The following is a 15,297-nucleotide window of genomic DNA, read 5'->3' as shown; positions in this document are numbered from 1 at the left end:
TGAGGCTGAAGTAGTTTTTCCATTATACACTCTGATTTTCATGCTATAAAATATTACTGAAAACCATTCTATACAGCACCTGATGTCTGTGTTTTGCCAGACTTTTGATTCATTTACAGCACTACGTAAATGCTTAATAAATAAATAAGTAAATAATAATAGGCCGAAACATGCATATTGTGTTTAATGTACTAAAAATTACTTTAGTGTTTATCTTCCTTTAGAAGCCACAGCCTCGATAAAATTAAATTGGTTCCCTGTGGCTTGCATGGAAAATGTGCGGCTACTGATCAAGGACAGCTTGTCAATTAAGTTATACATTGGGTATTGCTATTTAGTAAAAATTAAAAATTGTGACAGAATTTTAAAATGACTTGCATCCCGAGATTTATACTGAAATGCAAATTTTAAGGATAAAAAAGTTACAAATACTTTGCACTTGTATGATTTCTTAACATAGGCCTCAAAGCATTTTTACAATGCAAACAATAATTAATCTACATAGAACTGTAAATAAAGTCCTCACTTTATAGATTGAAAAACTGCTACACAGAGACACAAAGTGAGAGCAAGTGAAAATTGAAACCAGCGCTCCATACGAAGGAAACACTACCGTGTGGGTTCAGTCCCTGCTTAAGGTAATATTTGTTTCCAGTTTTTATGTTGTTCACAATATCCAGAGGGAGAGTGTCTTCTGTACTTTTACTGGACATATCAGATATTAAACTGATAAGAACAGGTACTACACATGATCTTAGAGGTAACAGTCTCTTCCAATGCCACTGGAGAGGAAGGGTATCTGGGGTGCATTTTGAAAGGGGTGAGGAGAGGAAGCCATAGTTGAAATGAGAAGGCTTAATACTGCTGTAAGGCTACTTCTGTGCTAACAGCAGGTAGAGCTTCTAACTTGAAATTGTTACAATTATAGTCCCAGCTTTAAGACAAAAAATACACTAAGATGCCTAAATGTGTTTGACAAAAAGCTAGAGAGAAAGATCTTTAGCACATTAATATGCAACTGCAAGGCAGAACCTCATAGCAGACAAACATTAGTGTGTTAGCTAGTTCAGAAATTATATCATATAATTTAGTTGTGCTGAAAGTTATATACTTCTTACTGCCATTTTCAGATTCCACTAGAAACAAGCTGTAGATAAATTACTAAAGCAAAATATGTTCAAAGAACTAAGGTCAAGAGTTGAATGGTTTAATCTGCTAGGCTTTCTTCTCTAACCACAAGAACTCAAGAACTGATGGACCATATCTCACATGTTTGGAATTATCAAGCTAGTCTAAATTTGACAGTTATCTATCTCACTAAACCACCATGTAATCTGTCACATTCAGAGAGATCTCAGGATTGGAACAGTATGGATGTGGCATGTGAGGACCGATGCACTGGCAGAGCTACATGGAGAAATGTATACAATAACTAACCCGCAACTAGGCGGAGTATTAGCAGGTCCCAGAAGACAAGGGGATGAAAAATATGAACAAGTTACAATGTGCAGAAATTAGAGAAAATGCAGGCAAACACTGTCCACAGCATTAATTTCTTTACCTCATTTTTTAAAAAGAAATACTATAAATTAAGAACTGCAAACTAGCCATTAAGAACTGAAGTGGATGATGCATTTGCTAAACAGATTAACACAAAGACAATTGAAATATGGAGCCATATCTTCTTTTCCTCCTTTTTTGCACCATTTAAAAAAGGGTAGAGTGAGAGGAAGAAATCTCATTTAAATGTAATATTTGTGTTAATTTTATGAGCACCATGAATTTACAGGGCAGGCTTGTGACTTTGGCCCTTCCAAAAGGCAATACGCTTTGTATCCTATACTGTCTTCTATTATCATCCAGTCTTTTTTCTTTAGCGCTTCCTCTACATTTACTTGATATTTTCAGTGTCTGTACAACTGAATTATGTCTTCATTTTCACAAGTGCCATGCTTTTCTATTTGTTGCACGAGGCAATTACTCATCCAGGAAGCTTTTACTAGCCAGCTTTCCAAACAATCTATATTCTTCCTTGAACAAAAAGTATTGGATCCTAGTCAATACCTGATTTACTGGATAGCTTGTCAAAGCAAAAACTTGGGTGCTAATCTCAGCTTGTCTGGTGTCTTCTTCTATGCCATCAAAAGAGTGAAAATCAAGACTGCATTATACTCAGAATCTGATTCAATAAGATAAGCTTAGCAGCCATTACCCACACTCATTGCACTGTTAAATGGGGTCTGTACAATTTTAGAGTGGATAAATCGTGATATTTGGTAGATCTAGTTATTTGGAATTTATGGCCACAAGTCTGAAAGTTTAGTCCACCGCTTAAATATTGATTGTAGTAAATATTTTCAAAAGGAAAACAGTATTTTCCCCCTGCGTGCCAGCCCACAAGACTCAAGAACAAAAGGAGAAAGATCTCAGGCTCAAGTTGAGCCTCCTATAGATCCATGGAGAAATGAAATAAATCAATCTGCTAAAAGGAGCAAGCTATGATGCAATACAGGTCTGTCAGTGTTACATCCTTAGCCTTCCCAGACAGCAACTGTGAAAAACTGGGACGGGGGTGAGGGGTAATAGACATCTATACAAGACATAGCCCCAAATATTGGGACTGTCCCTCTAAAATTGGGACATCTGTTCACCCTACTTACCTTGTAAGTTGCATATTATTTTTGGGATATCAAGTTGGTGGAAACAAACAAAACCACATTTAATGTCCACCTCTGTTCTGGGTTTTACACTTCTCTGACTCTTGTACTTTGGTGGCCAACACTGGATATCCATGACCAGCAAGCAACCTATTTGCTTTTAAATACATCCAAGTGAGCTGTGTTGTAGTGCTCTACTCCATGATTAATTACCTTTTAGCCTACTTGATAAAGAGGCCTGAATTGTTTAGCTGTGCAGCACAGCGTGTATTTTGCTGAGTTTCATACAAACACGCAATATTTCATCCAAACAGAGAGTACCTGTCTACAGATATCTGCAAACTTTTCTTTTCAGACAGTATCAAACAGAGGGGGTCTATAGGTACTTACAAACACTTCTCCATTTTAAAATAATGGTTAAAACAGCAGGATATATCTTTAAAAATGACATTTCAGAGCTGTAAACAGGGGAGTTTGAGTGGGAGTTCTGTTGAAGGAGAAGGTATTTGTATTTATATGTGTGGAGGCTGGTAGGGACAGTGTGCTGGGAGAGAAGCTGAGCCCTGATTAGGGGGTGGGGCTTCTCTGACTAGGGGTCCTATAAAGGTAGCCAGGCAGGCAGCGGCACAGACAGGCAGCAGGCAGCAAACAGAGCTGTAAACGGGGGAGTTTGCAAGGGGAGGTTCGGGGGGAAGCCGGCAGAGGAACAGACAGACTAGTGAAGGGAGTGTGTGGTGTTCTGGCAGTGTTGTAGTGCTCGTTGGGGGTTTGTTTTGGTTTGTTTTTCCCGGACTAACAGGATTTAGGTGAGAAGGCGATGACAGATACAGAGGCAGCAGTGATAGCGACCCAAGCAGTGGAAGACACAAGGAAGATGACTGGATGTGGAAGCTGTGGCATGTACATGATCCTGGAGGGGGTACCTGAAAAGAGTTTCGTCGGCATGAAGAAAAGATCAGAGGACTGGGGATGCAGGTGGAAACTCTGGTTGAGTTTAGAAGGGGGTTCGAGCAGATGATGGAGCAAAGACACGAGGAGGCTGAAGGGAAAAGCTCAGACTTGCAGATGGAAGCAGGACCAAAGAACTCTGAGAGGAGACTGCTGGGTGAGGAAAGTGGACAGTGGAAGCATGTGACTAGGAGAACCAGGCAGAGGAAAAGACGGGCTAATGAAGGAGAAATAGAGCTCAGGAACATGTTTGTGGAGTTGGAAAATGAAGAAGGGGCACAGCAGGTGGCCACTGAAGGTGAGAGGGCAAGGAAGAAGAGAAGAGCAGCTAGTTCTATAGGAAGAGGGGAAGAGTCAATGGAGTTGACACCAAATATGAGTCAAAGGAGGATACGGGATGGGTTGCAGAGGATTGCAAGGGAGAATAGAAATCAAGAGGACTTGCAGCCAGAGGGAACAGGGGATAGACTGGAGATTCGCACCAACACCAGGAAAAGGCAGGTCTACGTGATTGGGGATTCATTACTGAGAAGAACAGACAGGCCTGTAACAAGAGCTGATCCAGAGAACAGAAGGGTGTACTGTACTGGGTGCTAAGATATGAGATCTGGACCTGAGGCTGAAGAGGATCCTACCAGGAGCAGGAAAGAATCCAATGATTGTCCTTCATGTGGGAACAAATGATATGGCTAGATTCTCACTGGAATGTATCAAGGGAGACTATGCCAGGCTGGGGAAGACGCTTCAAGAAATCGAGGCTCAGGTGATCTTCAGCGGGAATCTGCCTGTTCTAGAGAAGGGCAACAAAGGTGTGACAAGATTATGACTATCAACAGATGGCTTAGGCAGTGGTGCTATAAGGAGGGCTTTGGGATGTATGGCCACTGGGAGGCATTCATGGACAGAGGACTGTTCTCTCGGGATGGACTTCACCTGAGTAGGGAGGGAAACAGACTTCTAGGATGGAGGCTGGCACAACTGATTAATAGAGCTTTAAACTAGGAATTTGGGGGAGATGGTTGGGAGATGTCCAGGTAATCTCCACGCCGGATTTTAACATTGAGAGGGAAGAAAACGCAGTAAGAAAGGATACAGCCATGGGTAGGAGAATGGTCATAAGTAGGAAGGGTAGTGTAGATACGAGTCTAATAGGTGATACTGGTGGTAGAATGTCTGTACCTAATCGGGTAAAGAATGTGAGCGAAGCCAAACAGCAAAAATGAAAATATGTTTGTACACCAATGAGAGGAGCCTATGTAACAAAATGGAGGAACTAGAGTTACTTGTGCAGGAAGTGAAACCATATATTATAGAGATAACAGAAACATGGTGGAATAGTAGTCATGACTGGAGTACAGGTATTGAAGGGTATGTGCTGTTGAGGAAAGACAGAAACAAAGGCAAAGATGGTGGAGTAGCATTGTATACCAACGATGAGGTAGACTGTAAAGAAATAAGAAGTAATGGAATGGATAAGACAGAGACTGTCTGGGCAATAATCAGGTTGGGGAAGAAAGCTACTAGAGCCTCCCCTGGGATAGTGCTTGGGTGTGCTATACACCGCCAGGATCTGATTTAGATATGGAGAGAGACCTCTTTAATGTTTTAAATGAAGTAAATACTAATGGGAATTGTGTGATCATGAGAGACTTTAACTTCCCAGATATAGACTGGAGGACAAGTGCTAGTAATAATAATAGGGCTCAGATTTTTCTGGATGTGATAGCTGATGGATTCCTTCACCAAGTAGTTGCTGAACCAATAAGAGGGGATGCCGTTTTAGATTTGATTTTGGTGAGTAGTGAGGACCTCATAGAAGAAATGGTGGTAGGGGACAATCTTGGTTCAAGCCATCATGAGCTAATTCAGTTCAAACTAAATGGAAGGATAAACAAAAATAGATCTGTGACTAGGGTTCTTGATTTCAAAATGGCTAACTTTAAAAAAATCAAGGAAATTAGTTAGGGAAGTAGATTGTACTGAAGAACTTGTGGATCTAAAGGTGGAGGAGGCCTGGAATTACTTCAAGTCAAAGTTGCAGAAACTATCAGAAGCCTGCATCCGAAGAAAGGGGAAAAAATTCATAGACAGGAGTTGTACACCTAGCTGGTTGAGCAAGCATCTCAGAGAGGTTGTTATGAAAAAACAGAAAGCCTACCAGGAGTGGAAGATGGGAGGGATCAGCAAGGAAAGCTACCTTATTGAGATCAGAACATGAAGGAATAAAGTGAGAAAAGCCAAAAGCCATGTAGAGTTGGACTTTGCAAAAGGAATTAAAACCGATAGTAAAAGGTTCTATAGCCATATAAATAAGAAGAAAACAAAGAAAGAAGTGGGAGAGAGAGAATTATTTAAGCTCAGTACCAACATGGACACAGGAACAAATGGATATAAACTGGCCACCAGGAAGTTTAGACTTGAAATTAGACGAAGGTTTCTAACCATCAGAGGAGTGAAGTTCTGGAACAGCCTTCCAAGGGGAGCAGTGGGACCTATCCGACTTCAAGACTAAGCTTGATAAGTTTATGGAGGGGATGGGATAGCCTAATTTTGGCAATTAATTGATCTTTGACTATTAGAGGTAAATATGCCCAATGGCCTGTGATGGAATGTTAGATGGGATGGGATCTGAGTTACTACAGAGAATTCTTTCCTGGGTGTCTCGCTGGTGAGTCTTGCCCACATGCTCAGGGTTTAGCTGATCGCCATATTTGGGGTCGGGAAGGAATTTTCCTCCAGGACAGATTGGCAGGGGCCCTAAGGGTTTTTCGCCTTCCTCTGCAGCATGGGGCAGGGGTCACTTTCTGGAGGATTCTCTGCACCTTGAAGTCTTTCAACCACGATTTGAGGACTTCAATTGCTCAGACATAGGTTAGGGGTTGATACAGGAGTAGGTGGGTGAGATTCTATGACCTGCATTGTGCAGGTGGTCAGACTAGACGATCATAATGGTCCTTCTGACCTTAAGGTCTATGATTTCCGAGTCAACTTCCTTGAACAGATGAAACACAAGTTTTGAGAGAGACATTTTTGTAGCTGTAATAATTACCTCTCTAGCAGAATCTGTGGTACATTTCCATGACAACTAGGGGATGTTAATTAGATAGCTCAGAGTCCCAGAGGGTTCCCACCTGCCATGGACTAGTTACACACCATAATTTACAGTTGCACTTATATAATTAAAAAGCTTCCTGATAATGTGCTGCTTTACAAATGATACCCCATCGATCCACCTCACTATTTAATCCAAACCAGGCTGCAGTCTGTAGGAAACAAAGGTTAAGAAAAGAAACACTTTCATAGTTTCTTGTTTTGTTACTGTGTTCAACTCAAGCCTACCAAACCTTGTCATCTTTGATATAAGGTTTCAAACCATACAGAGCCAACATATTACAGCAGCTCAACAGGTGTGTGAAGAAGAATACCACCAGTAGGAGTCTGCCTAGAGAGGGAGTGGTTTTATCCAGGCCAAAATCAGTTTCCTGAAGGAAACCCTTCCCACACAACCTTATCAGAACACACATGCAGATTTGAGGGTCATCATTTCAAGGTCAGGAATCCCTGATCTATAATGCTAACAAATGAGCACCGAATTCCAAAGGCTGCTGGGTTCCTTGACTGAAACCACATCTTAATGGAGAGCGTAGTGCGTCCAAGGCACCTAAGGAGCACATTAAACCATCCCAGAATCCTCAACATTCACAACAGAATTAAAGACAGGCTAAAAACAGAGATGGTTGTGAAACAGAATTCCAGACCCCAATCTCTTTAAACTTTGAGGAATTTCAGAACTAAGTTTCATGTCTTTAGTCTACCTGTACTAAACTGGAAGCAAATCAGACCCTGGACTCCACAAATGAATACTTGTGTCTGCTGGGGTCAGCAATGCAGCCAATTACTTCATTTTATCATTCATTTATTGTGTGATGTTATAATTAGCTCATATGCTATGTCATATATAATCATTGTAGGCTAAATAGATTTAAATTGTAGGATTATTGAAGTATAAGATTGATAAGTATCTAGAAGTGATAATTATGTATTAGGTATCTAAGTAAGTAGGGATGAAACGCAAGGCCTACAGGCTGAGGCATGTGAGATATCAGCTTAGCCATACTAGGTCTTAGGCTTAAGACATGCTTGACATAACTAAGCGACCAAAGAATGACCCTATGCCACAAAGTTATGAAAATAGATGTGCCAATGGGTGGTACTGCTAAAAATTAAATTTAAGATTAATTTTTGATTACAAGATACTGGGTAATCACATTTTTCTAACACATGCCCTAACTGCAGGGTGCACCATGTGTGTAAATGCTAATGAGAATAAAAAACTACAACCTATGAAAAATGAGGTACCCCAATATTCTTGGGGGACAATACAAATAAGGAAAAAGAAGATGAATACCTTCACGCACATGCACAAAGTGTTAGGTTAGTCAGAATCACAAGATAAAAGAGGGCTCCCAGATTGGATAAAATGAGTTCCCTATGGGAAAACTTCAGCAGGAACCAACCCTCTACTGATGATCAACTGGCAAGGCATCCATCAGACCCTAAGAATATCATTAAGGATGTGAGTATGACCATATTTGTAACTTGTGCATAGGTCTTTTAGGATTTCTGTATGCACGGGTAATCAACTTTAATAAAACTTGTAAATCAGACTAGACCTTGTACTTGTAAATACATGTGTAGTCACTATCCTTGGTCTTTACGCGTTACTAGAGTCTCTAAATCTGAAGCAAGCAGCAGAGGTGACTTTTACTTTGTTGAACTTGAAACTGTAGCCTCCAGAGCTGAACTCACAGTGACGTAATACAGCATTACTAAATTCACTTTAAATAAAATACAAGGCTACAGCAGTGACCCATGTGCGGGAAAGCAGGGGCTCAGATCCCCCATACAACAGGTGTAAGGGAAGGGTGGCCTCTGCTGCTTCTTCTGACCCTTTATTCACCTCTGTGCATGTGGGGGAGCTCTTCAGGCCCAAAGAAACCCCTGTGCCAGCTGACAGTTTGGGAGCTGTCAATCATTCTAGTAGTGGGCTAAGGGGAATGGGAGGGCTGCACTATCTCTCCCAGCTGTCCCATGGCTGGACAGTCCCTGTTGCAGAGATCATACAAGGAAAAATACAAATTTCTTACAATGTCACCAAAACCAGACTCCCACATCCTCTGTTGGTCATCCAAACAATCAATTCCCCCAAGGAAAAGGGTGAGAGAACAAGTGGGTCTTCTATGCTGAACACCTTGGAATTCGGGCTAGGCTGAAACAAGGAAATGAATACAATATTTGGATTAATTATAGCAGGCTTATACATACTCTTTAGTGAGGATTCCTCGAGGCCCAGTGGGAGTAATATTGCTTGGGTCAAGTCCATGTGTCTCCAGAATGTAGCGGGCAGCCGGACTTAAGCGAATCCTGAAGTTAAAAAAGAAAACCACCTAAATAATAGGGTTAGGTGAATGTATTTCACACATAATATGTCAAAAGGTTCTGGACACCACATGCTATGGTCCAGAGCCTCAGCTCCAGCTGGAGAGAATGCAGTACAAGTCAGTGGGTGTCTGTGCAATAGTAGTATAAAGTTCACCTTTGTACTCCCCTGATCCCAGGGCTGCAATGTGAAGGGGTGGCTCTACCATACCAGCTTATCAGAGCTCTGAGGTTACACTACAGCTACTAGTGACCCCAAGGAGCTGAAACCACAGCTGGGCATCATCCCAACATCGGGGTCCCAGCCATCTACCTTATGCTACCAGCAAAGAATGGGGTGACACAGAAGCCTCAACACCATTGGAGGATCTCCACATAAACAGGTAATCACCACAGAGCCAGATATGCCAGCTGCATATATAATCCCTTGGCAAGGCAGTATAAAGGAGCCCTGCCCATCTGAGGAACTGGCCCTGTATGCTTATGGTCTCACAAGGTATGTCTGCGGCTGGCCCTGTGCCAGCAGACTCGGACTCACAGGGCTTGGACTACAGGCTGTTTAATTGCAGTGTAGACATTCAGGCTCTGGCAGAAGCACAAGATCTGGGACACTCCCACCTTGCAAGGTCCTAGAGCCTGGGCTCCAGCCCGAGCCCAGAAATCTACACTGCAATTAAACAGCCCCGCAGCCCAAGCCTGCTGGTACAGGCCAGCCACAGTTTTAAAGGCAATGTATACATATCTACACAAGCATGCTCTTCTTTAATAGCAGGTGAGGTAGTGACAACTGCATCATTAGTTCTGTCTAATTTCAATTATAACAATCTTCATACTTAATATCTTCAGTTTTTGCTTTTATACTTAAGTTTACTGGACAAACTTCCAGAAATACAACAGATCATCTGGACGGAGAAATAAGGAATTTATGCAAATAATTCTAATCTCATTTTCAGTTTTACAAGTTTAATGCAGTTTCCTCCCACTCTCAAACATTATAAACTTGTATCTGTGTCATCTCAACCCATGTGGGATATGCTTTGCAGTAACTTTCCAGGAGGAGACAGAGTTAAGCACATCATCTACAGCACGTAACACTGATCTCCACTGCCATACAGAAACTACAAAGGTTACATTATAACCCAATTCTGCATTTTAATTGAGAGGTATATTGGAGAAAAGTTCCAGAGCATTCATTTTATTTTAACATAATTTATATGACATGAGAACATAGTGAACTCAGACAGACTTTAGAATTCTTAGGTGCAAAAGTTAATTTCGCAAAAACAACAGAGCAACATTAGTACTTGAGACCAGATCTTATTTCCCCAAATTCTTGAAAGAATGTCTTGAACAGACAAACAGAAGAGCTGGTAAGGACCTGAGCCCTTTGAACCACACAAGAATTCCAAGTGCGGTAATACCAGCTTGACAAGGAATGTAAATCATTAAAGATGTTAATTTGATTTTCAATTAGTTGTCACGTATTTGTGATTAGGAGCGTCGCTGAATCAGTTTCTGTTCTAACAATCTCTGATGTCAAAGCACTTGATTTAAACCTTGTTAGTGCTCTAATCATTCTCCTACTATAGCAAGCATGCTGTTAGAGGCCTCAGTTAGTGTCTTCCAATTAGTGTCTTCTACTTGCATTAGGACAGCCTGAATGCTAGTAGCAAAATTAAACAAAAATTGGACAGATAGTTAGGCAAGAAGCTAAAAAAATAATTGAATTGTATAGTGGTCAACACTCATAGAACCATAGCAATTGTAGAACTGGAAGGGACCTCAAGAAGTCATCAAGTCCAGCCATCTGAGCTAATGCAGGACCAAGTCTATCTACACCATTACTGACAGGTGTTTGCCTAACCTGTTCTTAAAAAGCCTCCAATGAAAGGGATTCCACAATCTCTCTTAGAAGCCTATTCCAGATCTTACTTTCTAACTATAAGGTTAGTTTTTGCCCAATATCTAACCTAAATTTCCCCTTCTGCAGATTAAGCCGATTACTTCTTGTCCTGCCTTCAGTGGACATGGAGAACAATTAGACTTCTGTGTAACACATTTGAAGACTTATCAGGTTCCCCCTTCACTCTTCTTTTCTCAAGACTGAAAAAAATGGGCACATTTAAACTTTCCTCGAAGGTCAGGATTTTCCTAAATGTTTTTTTTGCCCTCCCCTCCTGGACTCTCTCAGTTTGTCCACACCTTTCCTAAAGCGTGGCACCCTGGGTGGCAGAGCTCAGGTTACAAGCCACCCACCTGGGGCTGAAGCCCTTAGGCTTTGGCTTTAGGTCCCCTCCTCCCCCCACCTGGGGCAGCGGGGCTCGGGCTTCGACTTTGGCCCCCTACTACCTGGGGCAGTGGAGATTGGGCGAGCTCAGGCTTCGGTCCCACTTCCTGGGGTCATGTAGTAATTTTTGTTGTCAGAAGGGTATCACGGTGCAATGAAGTTTGAGAATCCCTGATCTAGTCATTCCTGTTGTATAACATAGGCCATAGAACTTTCCCAAAATAATTCCTAGAGCGTATCTTTTACAAAAAAAAATCCAATATTGACTGAAAGAAAAGGAGTACTTGTGGCACCTTAGAGACTAACCAATTTATTTGAGCATAAGCTGTAGCTCACAAAAGCTTATGCTCAAATAAATTGTTTAGTCTCTAAGGTGCCACAAGTACTCCTTTTCCTTTTGCGAATACAGACTAACACGGCTGCTACTCTGAAACCAGTCAATATAGACTGAGAAATTGTCAGTGATGGAGAATCTACATGATCCTTGGCAGATTGTTTGAATGGTTAATTATTTTCACTGTTAAAAATTTACATCTTATTTTCAAGCTGAATTTGTCTAGCTTCAACTTCTAGTCATTGGACCATGCTACATTGAAGAGCCCATTATTAAATATTTGTTCCCCATGTAGGTACTGTGATCAAGTCTCCCCTGAACCTTCTTTTTGCTACGCTAATAATAAATTGCGCTCCTAGAGTTTATCACTATAAGGCATGTTTTCTAATCCCTTAATCATTCTCATGGCTCTTTTCTGAACCCTCTCCAAATTATCATCATCCTTCTTGGATTGTGGACACCAGAACTGAACACAGTATTCCAGTAGTGGTCACACCAGTACCAAATATAGAGGTAAAATAACCTCTCTGCTCTTGCTCAAGACTCCCCTATTTTTGTATCCAGGGATCACATTAGCCTTTTGGCCACAGCATCACACTGGACACTCACTCATATGCAGCTGATTATCTACCATGACTGCACATCTTTTTCAGAATCACTGCTTCCCAGCATAGAGTCCCTCATCATGTAAGTATGGCCTACATTCTTTGTTCCTAGATGTATTACATTTAGCCATAATAAAAACATATATTGTTTGCTTTTGCCAAGTTTACCAAGTGATCTAGATTGCTTTGTATCCTGTCCTCTTCATTATTTATTTCCCTCAATTTTTGTGTTATCTGCAGTGATGAAGATGTTTTGACTGATTATTACCATGGTGTCCTTACAAATTTGCATAAGTTTTAATGAGAGGGCACACTTAAGTCAACACTTTTGAACATTCCACACCTCTCTACTGAGAAGCCCTTACATGACACTCTTATTCCAGTACAAGAGTAACTTTTTTCAGTTTTGCTTAAAATTCTTCCTATGTGACATAAGCTAAACTGAAAAAAAGGAACTCTTATACCAGAATAAGAGTGTCCACACAGGGAATTATGCTAGTATAACTATACTCGTTTAAATTCATGTCTTAAGTTACAGAAAACAAAAAACAACAAAATCTTCCTTTGTAGACAAGGCCTAAACAAACCAGGCAAATTTAAACAGTTTCTCAAACAGTACTTTGATTTTAGCTACAGAGACAAAATTCATCCCTGGTGCAACTCCAGTGATTTCACTGAAGTTACAAAATGGATGAATTTGGCCCCAGTTGTGGTGGCAATACCCTCAAGTCTCACACTGAAAGTGTTGTTCATGAGGAATACAGAAACTCACGGCAGTTTTCCAAGCCCATGTTCCATTTTGGTGGAGGCTAATGTTAAAATGCCTGCTGGAGGGGGAGTAGGTGCAGCTGCAGGCGGAGCCATCAGGGGTGCCAGAGAAGATGGATCGCCAGTATCTGCTGGTATTTCAACCTGCTTCCAGTCCTGTCCTTCTTCTACCAGCAAACCAATTAGCGTTCCCAGACGCACATTTTTACTTCCTTCTTCCATCTAAATTTAAAAGACAATGAGAACATTACATATAAGTAACACATAGTGCTATGTACTCTTTAAAAAAAAAAAGATCTAGAAGTTGCAGGCATACCATTGACGTATGAGTACATCAAGTTTCATTCTTATAATAAAAGTCTAGGACCAATATTAAACAGTTGGTACTGGAAACCAAGGTGGGGTGTTAAATTATGCCAAAATTTAACAGATGTGAGTGCACCTCAAGTTAGATATCTAAATCCATCGAGTCAGTGGAAGCTGCAGGTGCTCAACACCTCTGAAAAAGAGGCCACTTTCTTTAGATGCCTAAATATAGATTAAGATGCCTAAATTCAGGCCTCAGATTGGAAAATTTTGGTTTAAGTGTCCAAGCCAAATTCTCAGTTTTGGGTAATTCCGCTGTGTCTTGTTAACATTATATTTAGTTTTTCCAGTTTATTTAAAATACACTCATCAGTAGGGCCCTACCAAATTCAAGTCCATCAAAAATGCATCATGGACTGTGAAATCTGATCTCTCTTGTGAAATCTTATGCCTAGCTTCAGGCTCCTCCCCTGTGCAGGCTTCCAGCTGCTAGTCCTGGCTGGGGATGAGGAGGGACAGGACTTCCTCTTCCCTTATAGGGGCTGCTCCCAGGACAGGTCAGACACACCTCCAGGAACCTGCCCTGGCTGCAGGAAGCTCCACAGCTCGAGCTGTCAACCCTCACACACACACACACACACGCAGGGAGGCTGCAGCTCAAGCAGTCACCCACATGTGCATGGGCAGAAGACTGCCGTGTAACCTCCCTCCCTCCATACTGTGACCCTCACTTCTGTGCTGCTAGTTGGCAGTGGTGCTGGCTTTAGAGCTGGGCACTCAGCCGCAGCCTCCCTCTGTGGCTGTCCAGCTCTGAAGGCAGCACTCCTGCCAGCAGCAGGACAGAAGTAAGGGTAGCAATCCCACAACCCCACTGCAATCACCTTGCAACACCACCATCCCCCAAAAGTCTTTTGGGTAGAGACCCACACTGTTACAACACCCTGAAATTTCAGATGTCAACATCTGAAAATGTGAAACTGACTAATTTTTAAAAACCCTAGCCACGCAATTGACCAAAATGGACTGTGAATTTGGTAGGATCCTACCCATCAGAGCCCCTGGAAGCTTGGACAACCAGCAAGAAACAACAGTAAAGAAAATTGGGGCAGGGGAGGGACCCTCAACAGCAACTACAATTCCCCATGATTTATATTTGACAATGTTATTCTTTGCTTCCAATTCTAATGGCTGTTTTAATATTACTGAGGTGGAATGATTATTGTGTCTGACCTGAAAAGTGACAGCAATTCTGTTGTGAGCAAGTAACCTCTATAAAATGCTCTGGGAACCATGTGAATGGAAATACTAGCAAGTATGGTGTTATTAATCTGCTAAAGCAGATCAGTTCCAGGGCATATTGCACAGAAAAATGCAAGGACAGATCCTGATTCCCATTATGAGGGATCTGTGCTGCTTGTAAATGTCAGTGTAACCAGTCAGTGAAGGATTCCTCCATTAATTAGTCTACAGCCATTGTAGCAGCTCCTACACCATCACCCTTCCAGTCCCCAGCATAGGAAGTTTTCCAGGGGCATCTCTATGTCCTGGCAATCTCCAGAAATCAGAACTGTACCTTGGGATCACAGGCATTAGGCACAAGTCAGACTAGACAGGTCCCATCCCTAACTGGCCTCAGGATTGGGGTGAAGGTTGTAAACCTCTTCCACAAAACCACTTTTGCCCACCTCCCTGCCCCTGCCAATCAGTGCAGGAGCCACAATCTGGAAGCATTTTCCAGCTGATTTGCATTAATTGCATTACCTTTTTTTAATTCTTTATTGCATTTTGCATCAACCATTCCATTCTCTAGCCTGGAATCAATCTCAGGCTGACAGACATATAATTACCCAAATCACCCCATTCACCCTTTTTAAAATTTGGCACATTAACTCTCCCCAAGTCTTTTAGAACAACCCCAGCAATCCAAGACTTATTGAAAAAAATCAACATTAA

The 15,297-nt window shown here is 41.6% G+C and overlaps 1 protein-coding gene and 1 pseudogene across 6 annotated transcripts in view; both read right to left on the bottom strand.

Moving 5' to 3' along the window:
- PDHX (pyruvate dehydrogenase complex component X) overlaps nucleotides 1-15,297 on the bottom strand; it is a 133,109-nt gene that overhangs the window by 73,780 nt on the left and 44,032 nt on the right. For all 6 annotated transcript variants that reach the window (XR_006291756.1, XM_037900016.2, XM_037900018.2 and 3 more), the window contains 2 exons: nucleotides 13,043-13,260; nucleotides 8,931-9,029 (listed from right to left, as the gene is read on the bottom strand). Coding sequence is in view for 5 of the 6 variants with exons in the window: in XM_037900016.2 (XP_037755944.1) it covers nucleotides 8,931-9,029; nucleotides 13,043-13,260 (317 nt within the window). In the remaining variant the exon portion in view is untranslated. The remainder of the gene's footprint in view (nucleotides 1-8,930; nucleotides 9,030-13,042; nucleotides 13,261-15,297) is intronic.
- Nucleotides 617-765, bottom strand: LOC114018324 (annotated as a pseudogene).

The sequence above is a fragment of the Chelonia mydas genome, chromosome 6 (assembly GCF_015237465.2).
Source record: "Chelonia mydas isolate rCheMyd1 chromosome 6, rCheMyd1.pri.v2, whole genome shotgun sequence".
NCBI classification, from domain to species: Eukaryota; Metazoa; Chordata; order Testudines; family Cheloniidae; genus Chelonia; species Chelonia mydas.
The sequence above is the reverse complement of the archived record's forward strand: the minus strand, read 5'-3'. Positions and strand labels throughout refer to the sequence as shown.